Raw genomic sequence first — 13548 nt, 5'->3', positions numbered from 1 at the left:
GCTGTTGTGTCAGTCCCCTGCCTGCTGTGTACGAGAGTTCCCAGTTTGACAGGCCCGAGTCTATACTGCAGAGCTGGCTGGTTCTGAAGCCATGGAGGTCTTTTCTGCAGCTCTATGGACCACCCTCAGGGAAATGGACACATACTGTCAACTTTAGAATGTTACTGATACTTTTTAGAATTTGATGGCTGTTCTTTGTAGAGCTTTGTTAGACAAGGTTATTTAGTCTGCATCTACCTAACATCTCTGAGGTAGAGACCATAGTCCCTCTGTTGAGAGTAGATTCATCTGAAAAGCCCCCTTCTACTAGTCACCAGTTGTTTTGTTGTGTTTCACCAGCCTGCACTATTGTAAAGATAGAAAAAGAGTAAAAAGCCATAGATCTCTAGGAACATATTCTGTGTTTATGCCACTAACCCACTGATTCCAGAAATAACTTTTTTTTTTTTAAGTCTTAATGTCCTGGTGTAGTGCATTAATTTGTGATACAACAAAAGTAACAAGAATTTATTTTTTATATATATTTTAATGTACATTGTTATTTTGTCTGCATATATGTCTGTGTAAGGGTGTTGGATCCTGGAGTTACAGACAGTTGTGAGTTGTCATGTGGTTGCTGGGAATTGAACCCAGGTCCTCTGGAAAAGCAGTCAGTGCTCTTAACTGCTAAGCTATCTCTCCAGCCCCATTATCATTTACTTTTAAATTTTAAATTTTAACTTCTCCTTTGCCTAATAGTACATTCATATAGCTAAGAACTATGAAAGAGAACAAAGTAAAGGTCTCTCACTGCTCCCTTCTCTGTCCTCTGCTTCCAGGAAGCAATCTGTGCTTAGTCATCTCTGTAAGCAGTGTGTTTTGGAAACCTGTGATATCTCAGTGCTAGGGAGGGTGGCACACTCGGGAAGGCCCAGGCTTTGGAGGCTGAAGCAGGAAGATTACCAGTTCAGTTCAAAGCCAGACTAGACTACTCAGTAAAATCATGTTTTGTTTTGTTTTTTTTAATTGCATTATCACTATTCTAAACAGGCATATGCAGCACCACACAGCGATCACTTAGAACTTGCTGCTGTGGGGTCTGGAGAGATGGCTCAGGGCTCAAGAGCACTTTACGCTGCACATTCATGAGGACTTGCGTCTTACACAGCACCACAAAATGAGTTGGATATGATCTGACAGGAGCCTTTAACCCTGGAGCTAGGGGTGGTGATTGCTGAGCCTGCTAGCCTTAGCCTAATGGAAAATGTGTGCCCTGGGTTCAGGGAGAAGCCATCTCAGAGTCATAGGTGAGAAGTGATAAAAGACACATGCACCTTCCTTTGTTCTCTGCATATGTGCACACAGGCAAGTGCACATGCACATACGAACACAAATATACCCCAAAATATTCAAACAGTAAAAAGAACTTGATGTTCACCTTAGCGTGCCAGCGTTTCTTTCTTCCCACTTTCCATGTTTCTGATTGCTGCACCACAGAGTTTAAAAGGAAATCAGATCCTCTTGAGATTTCTTTTTTGGTACAATTTTTACTCTTCTATAAGCCTGCTACCACTTTCCTTACAGCTTCTTGAGTTTTTGTGCAGTTTTTCCTTGGCAACTTGGTGTTAACCAAAAGGACCCAGCGATATATACATTCTTAATGCCTATATTGTTCATAATTCATTTAACATTTGTGTGGCTATGGCAGGCTAGATCAATCCTTAACCATCTTTACATTGTTAGACCTTTATTCCCTTCTTAAAGCACTGGCTAAATCAACTAAATTTGCTTATTCTACAAATATGTCTCCTCTGGTACATATTTTGCCAGGGTGATTAACAGTTGTTGCCTTTTATTGGTCGACCTTGTTGCCATGGAAATAATTAGCTTGCCAGTGCATCTTAAGAATGCCCTAGAATTGTTTATATGGATTTGTACAGTAAACACATGTTAGATGCTGGTCGTGTAACAAAACCGGTGTTAGGCTTAGAGAAATGAATAGGATGGGTCTGAGCTGTGTCTGGGCTGCTGTATGAGTGACTAGACATACGACTATTCTGTCCTAGTACCCACAGCGGATGTAGCTAATTGATCTGTGTACACTGCAGTCATTCCTACTATGTCTTGGCATACAAGTGGCCTCTGGGTAGAAATTAAATGGCTACTTAATCTGCTTGGTTAAAAACATGTTGCTTTTAATACACTAACATGGCTTTGACAGAACGAGTATTATGATAGACCACCCACCCTTGGAGGATTTCTTTAGCAAGTCCTAGGGAGAGAGACTCTGTTGATTTAGAACGCAGCTCGAAGTGGTGATACTGTACTGACACTACAAGAAGCTGATTCTGATATAGCAAAATAGACTTGTTCTGTGCCTTTGTTTTAAATATGTGTTTATCAGCTACTTAACAATGAATTTTAATATAGATCAAAGACAGTTTTTAGGTGTTGTAAGAAAACAAATCATTTATAGCTACAACTAATTTCTAATTCCATTTGAAAATTAACATAACTATTTAACATAACTTGTAGAGTTGTTATTTTTAGATATGAATTTGGACATTGGATCTGGACATGACACATGTGGAGAAACATCTTCAGAGAGTTACAGTTCTCCGTCTAGTCCACGACATGATGGAAGAGAAAGTTTTGAAAGTGAAGAAGAAAAGGACAGAGGTTTGCTTTTAGGAAAGGGGATTGAAAGAGGTGGGGGTGGATGAAACTGTTTTCTCTTAAGCAAACTCAGTCACAGAAAAAAACTCTTTATTGACTTAGAATGTGTATAAAAGTTATTTAAATGTCATTCACTGTATATGAAACCAAAAAGAAAGCAAAGGGGACTTTTTTGCATTTAAATTTTTTTAACTTTTTTTTTCAATTTATTCATTATATATCCCAATTGAGGACCCCTTCCTTAACTCCTCCTAGTCCACTCCTCCCAATCCACTAAAAGGGAGAGTTCTCCTCTACCATCTGCTCATAGTTTATCAAGTGTCATCAGGACTGCCTGGATCCTCTTCCTTGTGGCCTGACAAGGCTATATTGCCAGGGGCAAGTGAGCAAAGAGCAGGCAATCGAGTTCATGACAAAGGCATGTCACTGTTCCCCTTACTAGGGACCCGAACAGAGACTTGAGCTGCTGATCAGCTATATCTGAGCACGGGGTCTAGGTCTTTTTCATGTATAGTGCTTGGTTGGTGCATCAGTCTCTGCAGGACCCCCTGAACTCAGGATTTTTAGCTTTGTTGGTCTCCTTGTAGAGCGTCTACCCCTATTTCTGTCCTTCTGTCCCCTGCTTCTTTCATAAAACTCCTTGCACTCTGCCCAAACTTTGGCCTTGAGTCTCAGCATCTACTTAAATTCCCTGTTCGGTAGAACCTGTCAGAGGGTCCTCTATAGTAGGTTCCCATCCTGTTCTCTCTCTTCCACTGCTTCTGGTGTCTATGCTGTTTACCATTCTGAATGAGATTTAAGCAGTCTCCCTAGGATTCTCCTCCTTGTTTAGCTTCTTTAGGTCCATAGATTTTAGTATGGCTATCCTATATTATACGGCTAATATCCACCTATAAGCGAGTGTATACCATGCATGTCTGTTTCTGGGTTACCTCATTCAGGATGATCTTTTTTAGTTGCCTGTAAATTTCATGATTTCCTTGTTTTTAATAGCTGAGTAGTATTCATTGTATAAATGTTCCACAATTTCTGTACCCATTCCTCCGTTGAGGAACATCTAGGTTGTTTCCAGATTCTGGGTATTACAAATAAAGCTGTTATGAACATAGTTGAGCAAATGTCATAGTTGTTGAATGGTGGGGCATCTTTTGGGTATATGCCCAGGAGTGGTATAACTGGATCTTGAGGTGGTACTATTCCCAATTTTCTGAGAAACTGCCAGATCGATTTCCAAAATGGTTGTACAAGTTTGTACTTCCACCAGCAATGGAGGAGGGTTCCCCTTTCTCCACATTCTCTCCAGCATGTGTTGTCACTTGAGTTTTTGATCTTAGCCATTCTGATAGGTATAAGATGGAATCTCAGAGTCGTTTTGATTTGCATTTTGCTGATGACTAAGGATATTGAGCATTTCTTTAAGTGGTTCTCTGCCATTTGATATTCCTCAGTTGAGAATTCTCTGCTTAGCTCTGTACCCCATTTTTAAATTGGATTATTTGGTTTGTTGGTGTCTAATTTCTTGAGTTCTTTGTATTTTCTGCATATTAGCCTTCTATCAGATATAGAGTTGGTGAAGATCTTTTCGCAGTCTGTAGGCTGTCATTTTGTTCTGTTGACACTGTCCTTTGCTTTACAGAAGCTTTTCAGTTTCAAGGGGTCTCATTTATTAATTGTTGATCTTAGAGCCTGAGCTGTTAGTGTTCTGTTCAGGAAGTTGTTTCCTGTACCAATGAGATCTAGGCTCTTCTCCACTCTTTCTTTCAACAGATTGAGTGTGTCTGGTTTTATGTTCAGGTCTTTGATTCACTTGGACTTTTAATTTTGTGCAGGGTGATAGGTATGGGCCTATTTGCATTTTTTTTTTTTTTTTTACATGTGGACATCCAGTTAGACCAGCACCATTTGTTGAATATGCTTTTTTTTTTTTTTTTCCATTGTATGGTTTTGCCATCTTTGTCAAAAATCAGATGTCCGTAGGTGTGTGGGTTTATTTCTGGGTGTTCAGTTTGATTCCATTGATCCAGCAGTCTGTTTTTATGCCAGTACCATGCAGTTTTTATTATTGTTGCTCTATAGTACAGTTTAAGATAAGGGATGGAGATACCTCCAGACGATCTGTTATCGTAGAGGATTGTTTTAGCTATTCTGGGCTTTTTGTTATTCCATATGAAGTTGAGAATTTTTCTTTTCAGGTCTGTAAAGAATTATGTTGGTGTTTTGATGGGAATTGCATTAAATCTGTAGATTGCTTTTGGTTGGATGGCTATTTTTACTATGTTAATCCTACCAATCCATGAGCATGTGAGATCTTTCTATCTTCTGATATCTTCTTCAATTTCTTTCTTCAGAGACTTGAAGTTTTTTTCAAGTCTTTCACTTACTTGGTTAGAGTTACACCAAGGTACTTTTTGTGTGTGGCTATTGTGAAGGGTGTTGTTTCCTTAATTTCTTTCTTAGCCCATTTGTCTTTGGTATACAGGAGAGCTACTGATTTTTTTTTTTTTTTTGAGTTAATTTTGTATCCAGCCACTTTGCTGAAGGTGTTTATCAGCTGTAGGGATTCCTTGGTTGAATTTTTGGGGTCACTCAGGTATACTATCATATCATCTGCAAATAGTGATACTTTGACTTCTTCCTTTCCAATTTGAATCTCCTTGATCTCCTTTACTTGTCTTATTGCTCTAGCAAGGACTTCAAGTACTATGTTGAAGAGATACGGAGAGGGTGGCAGCCTTGTCTTGTTCCTGATTTTAGGAAAGGAGATTATAACAAAATCATTTCATTGTGGATAAGAGACTTATCAGAGTGAGCACAGCAACCACTCAGCTGACACCGTGACAGGTTTTGTGGGAACTTCAGATCTAACTTTTTTTTTTTCCAGTGACTTCTACCAGTTTTCAAAGCTATTGTCATTGAGATAGTGTTACTGTATGGACTGGAAAGGAAATAGGTGGATAAGGGTAGGTAGGGTAAGGGAAAAGGTCATAAGGGTCTCTGTTCTTAGAAGATACACCTGTTTTTCTTAAGCATTCCTCTGATTGCCCTTGACCTTTAGTTAATTTCCACCTTTCTAAGAAAGTTGATTTTGACATTGGAAAGCCTTACTGTCACTCTGGTGTGACAGTAAGAGCCTCCTGGATAGCCTATGTTTAATGAGGATTGTGTCCTTCATATGTGCCTACCACAGCTGATGGTTAAAATCATGGCGATGAAGGTACCATGCTGATCACAGATTCAAACAGTTTCTCTGTGAAAATGTGGTTTCTTGTTGCACAGTTTTCAGCTCCATGGGACCTTAGCCTCTGTACTTAGGGCATGTCTCAGGATACTACTACTTTGCAGATGGTTGAAATCAGTCTTTACCTTGTGGTTGTTTCATAGTCACGTCAAACGAAGACTGGTTATTTAGTGCTACTAATCTGAGGCCACAGTGCACTTATGCACAGAATTTTCTCAAGAAGGAAGTGAAGTAACCTCTCAGAGCTATGGGGCATTGGTAGAATCTTTTGCTTTAACTGAACAGACTGCTCTAATGCACACTGTACTTAACCTCTGTGAGCTGTGCAGGTAATTCTGACTGTTGAGCAGATTGCAGCAGGTTGTCAGGTCTGTGGTAACTTTGTAGCATTCCTGTTTTGGTCTCAGATCTTTTAGATGATAGGCCTCATAGAGGATATGGCCCTTTATCGGCATAGGCTTACCTAAAGACAGAGTCCATTAGGATGCTTCCCGGCCACACACCGGGATTGAGAGCTTTGAATGTTTCCCAGGTTTTGAGAACACACAAAGGCTTTCAGAAGTGCATGGCTTTGTTGTTTGTCATAAAAATGCTGACACTTTATGCTTTCGAAAGTCAGTACAAAACAATCCTTCTATCTGATCCCTATAGTGCTTCAAAAATTATAGGATTATCTACTGTGACTTAAGACTTAAAGTTTTAATTTAAATTTAACTGACCATTTGAAACATGGTTTCTTTTTCTCTTTTTGATCTTGATTTTTGTTCTTCACTCTGCACTGATGGATGGTATAGATCCAGTGCCTTGAAGAGGTTGTTAATTTAGGGATACTATCCTTATACAGTTTAGTAAAAAGTAGTGAGTGATTTATCTGTTAGGGGACATATTTGCTATAACCATTCATTCATTAATTGAAGCTACCCTCTAATAAATTGAGACAGTTCAGTTAAATACTAGATATTCTGTGTCATTAAGTGGGTTCTATTTAGCCTTTCATTGGGAAGATTAATTTTTGACACTCTTATTTCAAGAATGTTTATCATTGTCAGCTGCATATAAACAGTCTTGCCTTAGTGAATATAAACACTTTTTATATAATCCAGCTTAATTTATGAGAAGAAAGATTTTTACACTACACACATGGTCTAACTGAGCTGTGTAGACTACAGTGCAGCCTTTTCCATTTTGAAACACTGCATCAGGTACTACCTTGGCTCCTCTCTGTCCTGACTGGAAGCTGGAGTGACTTTGGTGTGTACCATGATGTGGTTCAGGGTTCAACACCAACATAGAACAGTTTTGTGTGTGCCATGTGTGGATGTGGAAATGGCAGTGCGGTTCTTCCTCTTGTATTCCAACAGTGTGTTCATTGTGAGACTAATATAGTCACTTTTATATTTTCCCTGTTTGAATATACTGGTACAAATACTAATTCCATTTCCCACCTTAAGGATTTGAGGTAAATATTGCCTTGATCAAACTCCTAAATTGAATCATTTATGAGATAAATTTAAAATCAAATTTCATGGTACTGAATTGAGAAGAGTACCTAACTGATTATTTAATGCTTATCTCAGTAATAAGGTAGTGGTGCGTGCATATCTCTCATGTTTTCTATTCCATTGACCTTTGTTATTGTTGTTTTGCTCATAGCTCCATTTTTTTAGAGATAAAGCCAAAGATCAAAAGAAGTTAGCTTGGGCGTTGGGAAATGTGATAAAGGGACGCATTTCAGACTTGAGATTAATTTTGGATGTACCTAAATTTTAGAATAACAGGAAAAATAGAATTCAGCCTGGTTTACTCTGTGTTTGCATTGTTTGTTTTTTTCTGCAGACACAGACAGCAATTCTGAAGATTCTGGGAATCCATCATCAGCCAGGTTTACAGGTTATGGCTCTGTCAACCAGACTGTCACTGTCAAGCCACCTGTTCAGATCGTCTCACTGGGAAATGAGAACGGAAACCTTTTGGAAGCTCCGTTGACCTCACACAAGTACCCACATATTCCCTTTATGCCAGCTCTACACTGTGTCATGCACAATGGTGCCCAGAAGTCGGAAATGGTCATTCCTTCACCCAAATCTGCAGATGGCAAAGCAGTGGGGATGCTTGTCCCTAACCCCGTGGCTCTCTCCACAGTGATGGAGTCCACAAACTCAACCCCTGTTGGAATCCTAGGTCCAGCTGCTTCCGGAGAGTCGGAGAAACACCTGGAATTGTTGGCGTCCCCTCTACCCATTCCATCAACCTTCCTTCCACACGGTAGTACTCCTGCTTTGCAGCTAACATTGCAGAGGCTAAAATTGCCACCACCACAGGGATCTTCTGAGAGTTGCACAGTTAATATTCCACAACAACCAACCGGAAGTTTGAGCATCGGATCACCAAACACTGCCTTTATTCCTGTCCATAACCCAGGTAGTTTCCCAGGATCTCCTGTGGCTACCACAGACCCCATCACAAAATCTGCACCCCAAGTGGTAGGACTCAATCAAATGGTGCCTCAGATTGAGGGAAGCACAGGGACCGTCCCTCAGCCGACTAATGTGAAGGTAGTTCTTCCAGCAGCTGGCCTCTCAGCTGCACAGCCACCAGCTTCCTACACCTTTCCAGGCTCACCCCTCGCTGCCAGTGTGCTCCCCACCCAGAATTCCAGTGTGCTCAACACAGCCACTTCTGCCCAGCCAGCCAGTACAGGCATCAGTCAAGCCCAGTCCACAGTTCCTCCTGCTGTTCCTACCCACACCCCAGGTCCTGCCCCAAGCCCCAGCCCTGCCTTGACACATAGTACTGCACAGAGTGACAGCACATCTTACATCAGTGCTGTGGGGAACACGAACGCTAATGGGACCATAGTGCCACCACAGCAGATGGGCCCCTGTGGTTCTTGTGGGCGAAGGTGCAGCTGTGGGACCAATGGAAACCTTCAGCTAAATAGTTACTATTATCCCAATCCAATGCCTGGACCAATGTACCGAGTCCCATCATTCTTCACTCTGCCATCCATTTGCAATGGCAGCTACCTCAACCAAGCACATCAGAGCAATGGAAACCAACTTCCTTTTTTTCTGCCTCAGACTCCATATGCAAATGGACTGGTACATGACCCAGTTATGGGGAGCCAAGCCAACTATGGCATGCAGCAGATGGCAGGATTTGGGAGATTGTATCCTGTATATCCAGCACCTAATGTAGTTGCCAACACCAGTGGTTCTGGGCCCAAGAAGAATGGGAATGTCTCATGTTACAATTGTGGTGTAAGCGGGCACTATGCACAAGACTGTAAGCAGTCGTCCATGGAGGCCAATCAACAAGGTAATCCCACTAACCCCCAGAGGACTTGTTTTTGAGTTCCCGCTTCTTCTCGATTATGTGATTCTGTCTTAGCGGAAAGATCGTTTGTGTGTTTGTTTACAGAGGTTGTCTTTTCAGTGACAAATCAAAATGCAGCCAGAGAAACCCAGGTGTAGACCCAGGTCATGGAGCACGAGGAAGGCCCAAAATGAGCCAGAGAGACCCAGTGTAGACCCAGGTCACGGAGCATGAGGAGGTCTGAGGATGTCTAGTTTGTCGCTAAGGAGTGACATCAGAGGTCCTTCTCAAGGCTCAAGAGAGAGCATGGAAATCTATATTCTGTAATGTTAAGACCCTTGCTTGCAGCGCTGTATTTCAAGAGTTACAATTCTCTTTCAGAGTATGAAAACTTTCAAAGCTTTTAAATACTGAGAACTAGGATACAAGCTAATTATCTGGCATACAGGGTTTTTAGTCTGGTTAGAGCCTCAGTGCAACTGGCTGGCTCACATATGTGCTCATGTTGCACTTTGACTCAGTACACATAAGAAACATTCAAGAGTCCACTGAAATTTTATAGGAACAGAGTTATTTGAATACCAGTTTAGGAATTAAGAAACAAGAATGACTTTGAATAGTGCTAACACCAGAAAGAAGAAAATGCACTTTAATAGATGTGGGTAAGGGACCAGAGTCAGTTCTGGTCACCCTTCTCTCTCTCTTGCATCTGGCCTTTGTCATTGTGCCAGATCTTACCTAGAGAAGGTCTTCAATCAGGAATATGTTAATTAGGCATCCTCAAAGCAAAATCTAGCTAAGTAGCTTTAGGTTATACTTAAAGCACATGCTTACCATTGCGTTTGAGAGAGTAACTTTCTTGCTGTTTTGGACAGGAGTTAGTGCTGAGGAAGGGCCTTTGAAAGCATGCCCGTTTGCAGTCTTGTGTAGTGGTTTATGATGCGTTTAGTCATAAGCGGTGACTTAGCCGTTCTGTCTTTCCTGTTTTAGGCACTTACAGACTGAGATACGCACCTCCCCTACCCCCTTCTAATGATACGTTGGATTCTGCAGACTGAACGAGTAAAGCTTGCCTTCTTAATGCACTCAAGTGTGGGGAGTCATGGGGTGTGGAGGGGAGGAAAGGAAAGGTATTTTGTTTCTTTGTCTGTACATTTCCTAAATTTGTATGCAGTTGGGCGTTTTCATTTCTTTTTTACCTATGTCCAAGATAAGAAAGAATGCGATGCTCTTGAGCCGCTGGTCTCCTGGTTCAACAGCAGGCTTATGTGTATGATACGTGTAACTTACCTTCAGACAAACTCTTGGACAGAGAACCTTGATGTGTGCTTTCTACACTGAATACTTGCTGTGTGCAATGTTTACTGAATCTTTAAACTGTGTATTGACCAATTTGTTTTCACAACACTGGTAACAGTAATATGGTTTTGAAAAAAAGCAGCTTTGCTTCTTCCTGGCTTTTCTCACTTTGACCCTAAACTACACGTTTCTTGCCAGCTACCCTCTTCCCCTGGCCTACAGCAGGAGTGCTCAGCAGTCCTTGTCTAATGTAACCTGCTCTGTGTAGGAACCAAGGGCAACATGTTTCACCGTGCATTTTAGAAGTCAGATTCCCAAGAAGTATGTGTATATGTCATGAAAGCATCACATAAATACATATATGCAGCACTTACGCAAGTAACATGAAAACAAGTGGTGGAAGTCCTACTTCAGGAAGCCGAAAATGTGAAATGGACAAACAGGTCTTCCGTGAGAGCAAACAGCTTTTCCTTCCACCACGCTTTGTAGCTTGTTGCTTCAGAGAGACACAGAGTGAACACACTGGTGTGGATGCTTGTGTCTGTGAGGACAGTCAGCAGCCAGTCTTGCTTGTTGTCTTACCACATGATCTGACCAGACACCAGCTGTGACAGTGTTACATTGTGTTGACAGTGTGTGCTTTGTTGTATCTGAACAGAATCTGTGGGTTTCTATAGAAGTCAGGGATCTGCTCCCTAAGCTGTGTCTCTTAAGCAGTGTCACTTTTATAACTGTTTACCACTATGCTTGATTTACAATGTGAAAGACTGAATTCTGCGTGTGTCGAGATGGTATTAATCATGTCAGTGTCATGTCACTAAGTTTAATGCTGCTGGGTATTTTTTTTTTAAGCCAATCTATGTACTAAATTGCTTCCAGGTAATTTTTTGATTTCCTGAAGTGCACTGAGGTTATCTGGGAGGTTGGATGATCTTCAGTGACTGCTGCATTCAACAGCAATGAACAAGTACCACTGTATATTGTAAGCCTACGGGGTAGGAGGGCTTTTCCATTCCTTGGTACAGAGTAGAAATGGTTGACTTTTGTTGTGGGGAATATAGTTGGTGTGTGGCAGAGGCACTGAAACGTTAGGTCTGGGTTCTGAAACTTGACATTGTGAGAAAAAAAAAAAAGAAAAGAAAAAAAGGAAAAAAAGAAACTTGAAGAAAAAGAAGCTAGTTCAACACTTCAGAAGTAGCATTTATATTTATAGCACCAATGTACATTCTGAAACTTTCAGGGGTAGGAGCTATGGGAGAGAAGGGGGAGTGTGATAGGGTAGACGAAAGCTTTAATTTAGAAAGAAAAAGTTCAAGTAAAGGAAATTATTTTGATTAAATATATTTTATTTGACCTGGGTATTTTTGGACCACATTATTAACTTGTTAAGCTGCAGTTGAGTTGTTGAGGGGAGAGTATTGATAAGCCTTGTACAGGTGCGCTGTGACTCACTCACCAGGTGTACTTTATGGAGCTTATTTTATGATTTCAAATACTGTACTGTACATAGGAGGTATGTTACCTTCTCCTTATTTGTATGTTTACCATATACTTTGATATTTGAAATGTTATGTACTGGAAAGGCCACTTATATTTCTAGAACAGATTGGATTTTATGCAACCTTTTTCCTTGAATTAACAGCAATAAAAAAAAAAGAAAAAAGAAAAACAGCCCAAGAATTGTGCCTTATTTCAAGTTTTATAACCGTGAAAGCGGGTTTCATGGTGATTTTTCTTTTAAAGAATCAGTTCATTTCCCTCTTCATCTGGGCAGTGTCTCCCAACGTGATTTACTGCCTGGATGTTCTAAAGTCTTTTCTCTGGTTTACCTGTGCAGCTTCTAATGGAAGGGAAGGCAGTGGCGTCTTAAACAGATCAGTCCTGTCCTTAGAAACTAGACATCTCCTTACCAACAGCACGAAGGACCCAGTGTATCCATTTTGTTGTTTTCTATTGACTGTGAGAAGCACGTAACTATTGTGGTTCAGTATTAAGTTTTTGCATTTGTTCTTTTTTCTGTAATCCAGTCTCAAGTCTAAGTCTTTAGGCTGTCAGGCATTTTTAAACATTGGAGGTCAGTGTGCCTGTTGTGCTGTTGAAGTCTTTCCGAAGTGCCTCTCTCTACTCTTGGCACTCACATAGGCAGGACACTGTGAAGGGCAAACCCAAGGCTGTTAGACTATTCCCTGACCACTATCCATGTGTGTTTGGTTGTTCTGTGGACACTGTTTCTGTTGCTGTGATAAAACACCATGACCAGGGCAACTGATAGAAGAAAAGTTTGTTTGGATTTACGGTTCCAGAGGATTAGAATCCACAATGGTAGCGCATAGGCGTGGAGGCTGGAATAGCATGCTGATTGATGGCTTGTGTCTTAAACTGCAAGCACAAAGCAGAGAGCAAACTGGGAGACCTTAGTGACACACTTTTCCATCAAGGCCACACTTTGTAAGCCTCCCCAAATTGTCACCAGTCACCAATAGGGGACTAAGTATTTGATGCTTGAGACTAAGGGTGAGGGGAAGCATTTATCATCCAGACCACCACAGACACCAGCTTGCCCATTGGCTCGTCAATAATGCACATCGAGGAAGTGGTGAGCTTACCTCTGCATTGGCCCAGTGTCCGCCTCCCCCCGCCCGTCAGCATGTGTGCTTTCACCCAGCCCACCAGTTTACCCCACCAGGTACAAGTTTTTGTTTGCTCGCCTGTTTAGCTGCAGTAAAAGCATCAGCTTTGAGCTTCTTTTGAACTGAGTGAGGGGGGAGCCCACACAGTCCCCTGGGGCTGTGTCTGCTCATGTGGCCTGTGCCCCTGATGCTGCGTTCCTGACACTCATTCTTACGTCTTGAAATATTTTTCATAAGGATGAGTATAGCTAAATGGATCCATTGTTCTGTCAGTGACACCTGGGGTAGGTAGCTTCTTCTTTTCTTTTCAACTTAGGATCAGGGATGTCAGAAACATTCTCTGCTGCCCTGGTTTGAGTGTGAGTTTATTTAGGACATGTCACCAGGCTTGCTTTATCCTCGTAAGTGCGG

At 41.3% G+C, this 13548-nt stretch overlaps 1 protein-coding gene across 1 annotated transcript in view; it reads left to right on the top strand.

Annotated features, from left to right (window-relative positions):
• Window positions 1–12165, top strand: part of Zcchc2 (zinc finger CCHC-type containing 2) — a 46600-nt gene extending 34435 nt beyond the window's left edge. Inside the window, exons 14-16 of the mRNA XM_055603074.1 lie at window positions 2515–2658; window positions 7730–9211; window positions 10199–12165. Of these exons, the coding sequence (XP_055459049.1) occupies window positions 2515–2658; window positions 7730–9211; window positions 10199–10266 (1694 nt within the window). The 3' untranslated portion in view covers window positions 10267–12165. The remainder of the gene's footprint in view (window positions 1–2514; window positions 2659–7729; window positions 9212–10198) is intronic.
• Window positions 12166–13548: the final 1383 nt, after the last annotated feature.

This window comes from Psammomys obesus, unplaced genomic scaffold (genome assembly GCF_907164565.1).
Source record: "Psammomys obesus unplaced genomic scaffold, mPsaObe1.curated_primary_1811, whole genome shotgun sequence".
NCBI classification, from domain to species: Eukaryota; Metazoa; Chordata; class Mammalia; order Rodentia; family Muridae; genus Psammomys; species Psammomys obesus.
Note: the sequence above shows the minus strand (reverse complement) of the source record. Positions and strands in the feature narration are given on the sequence as shown.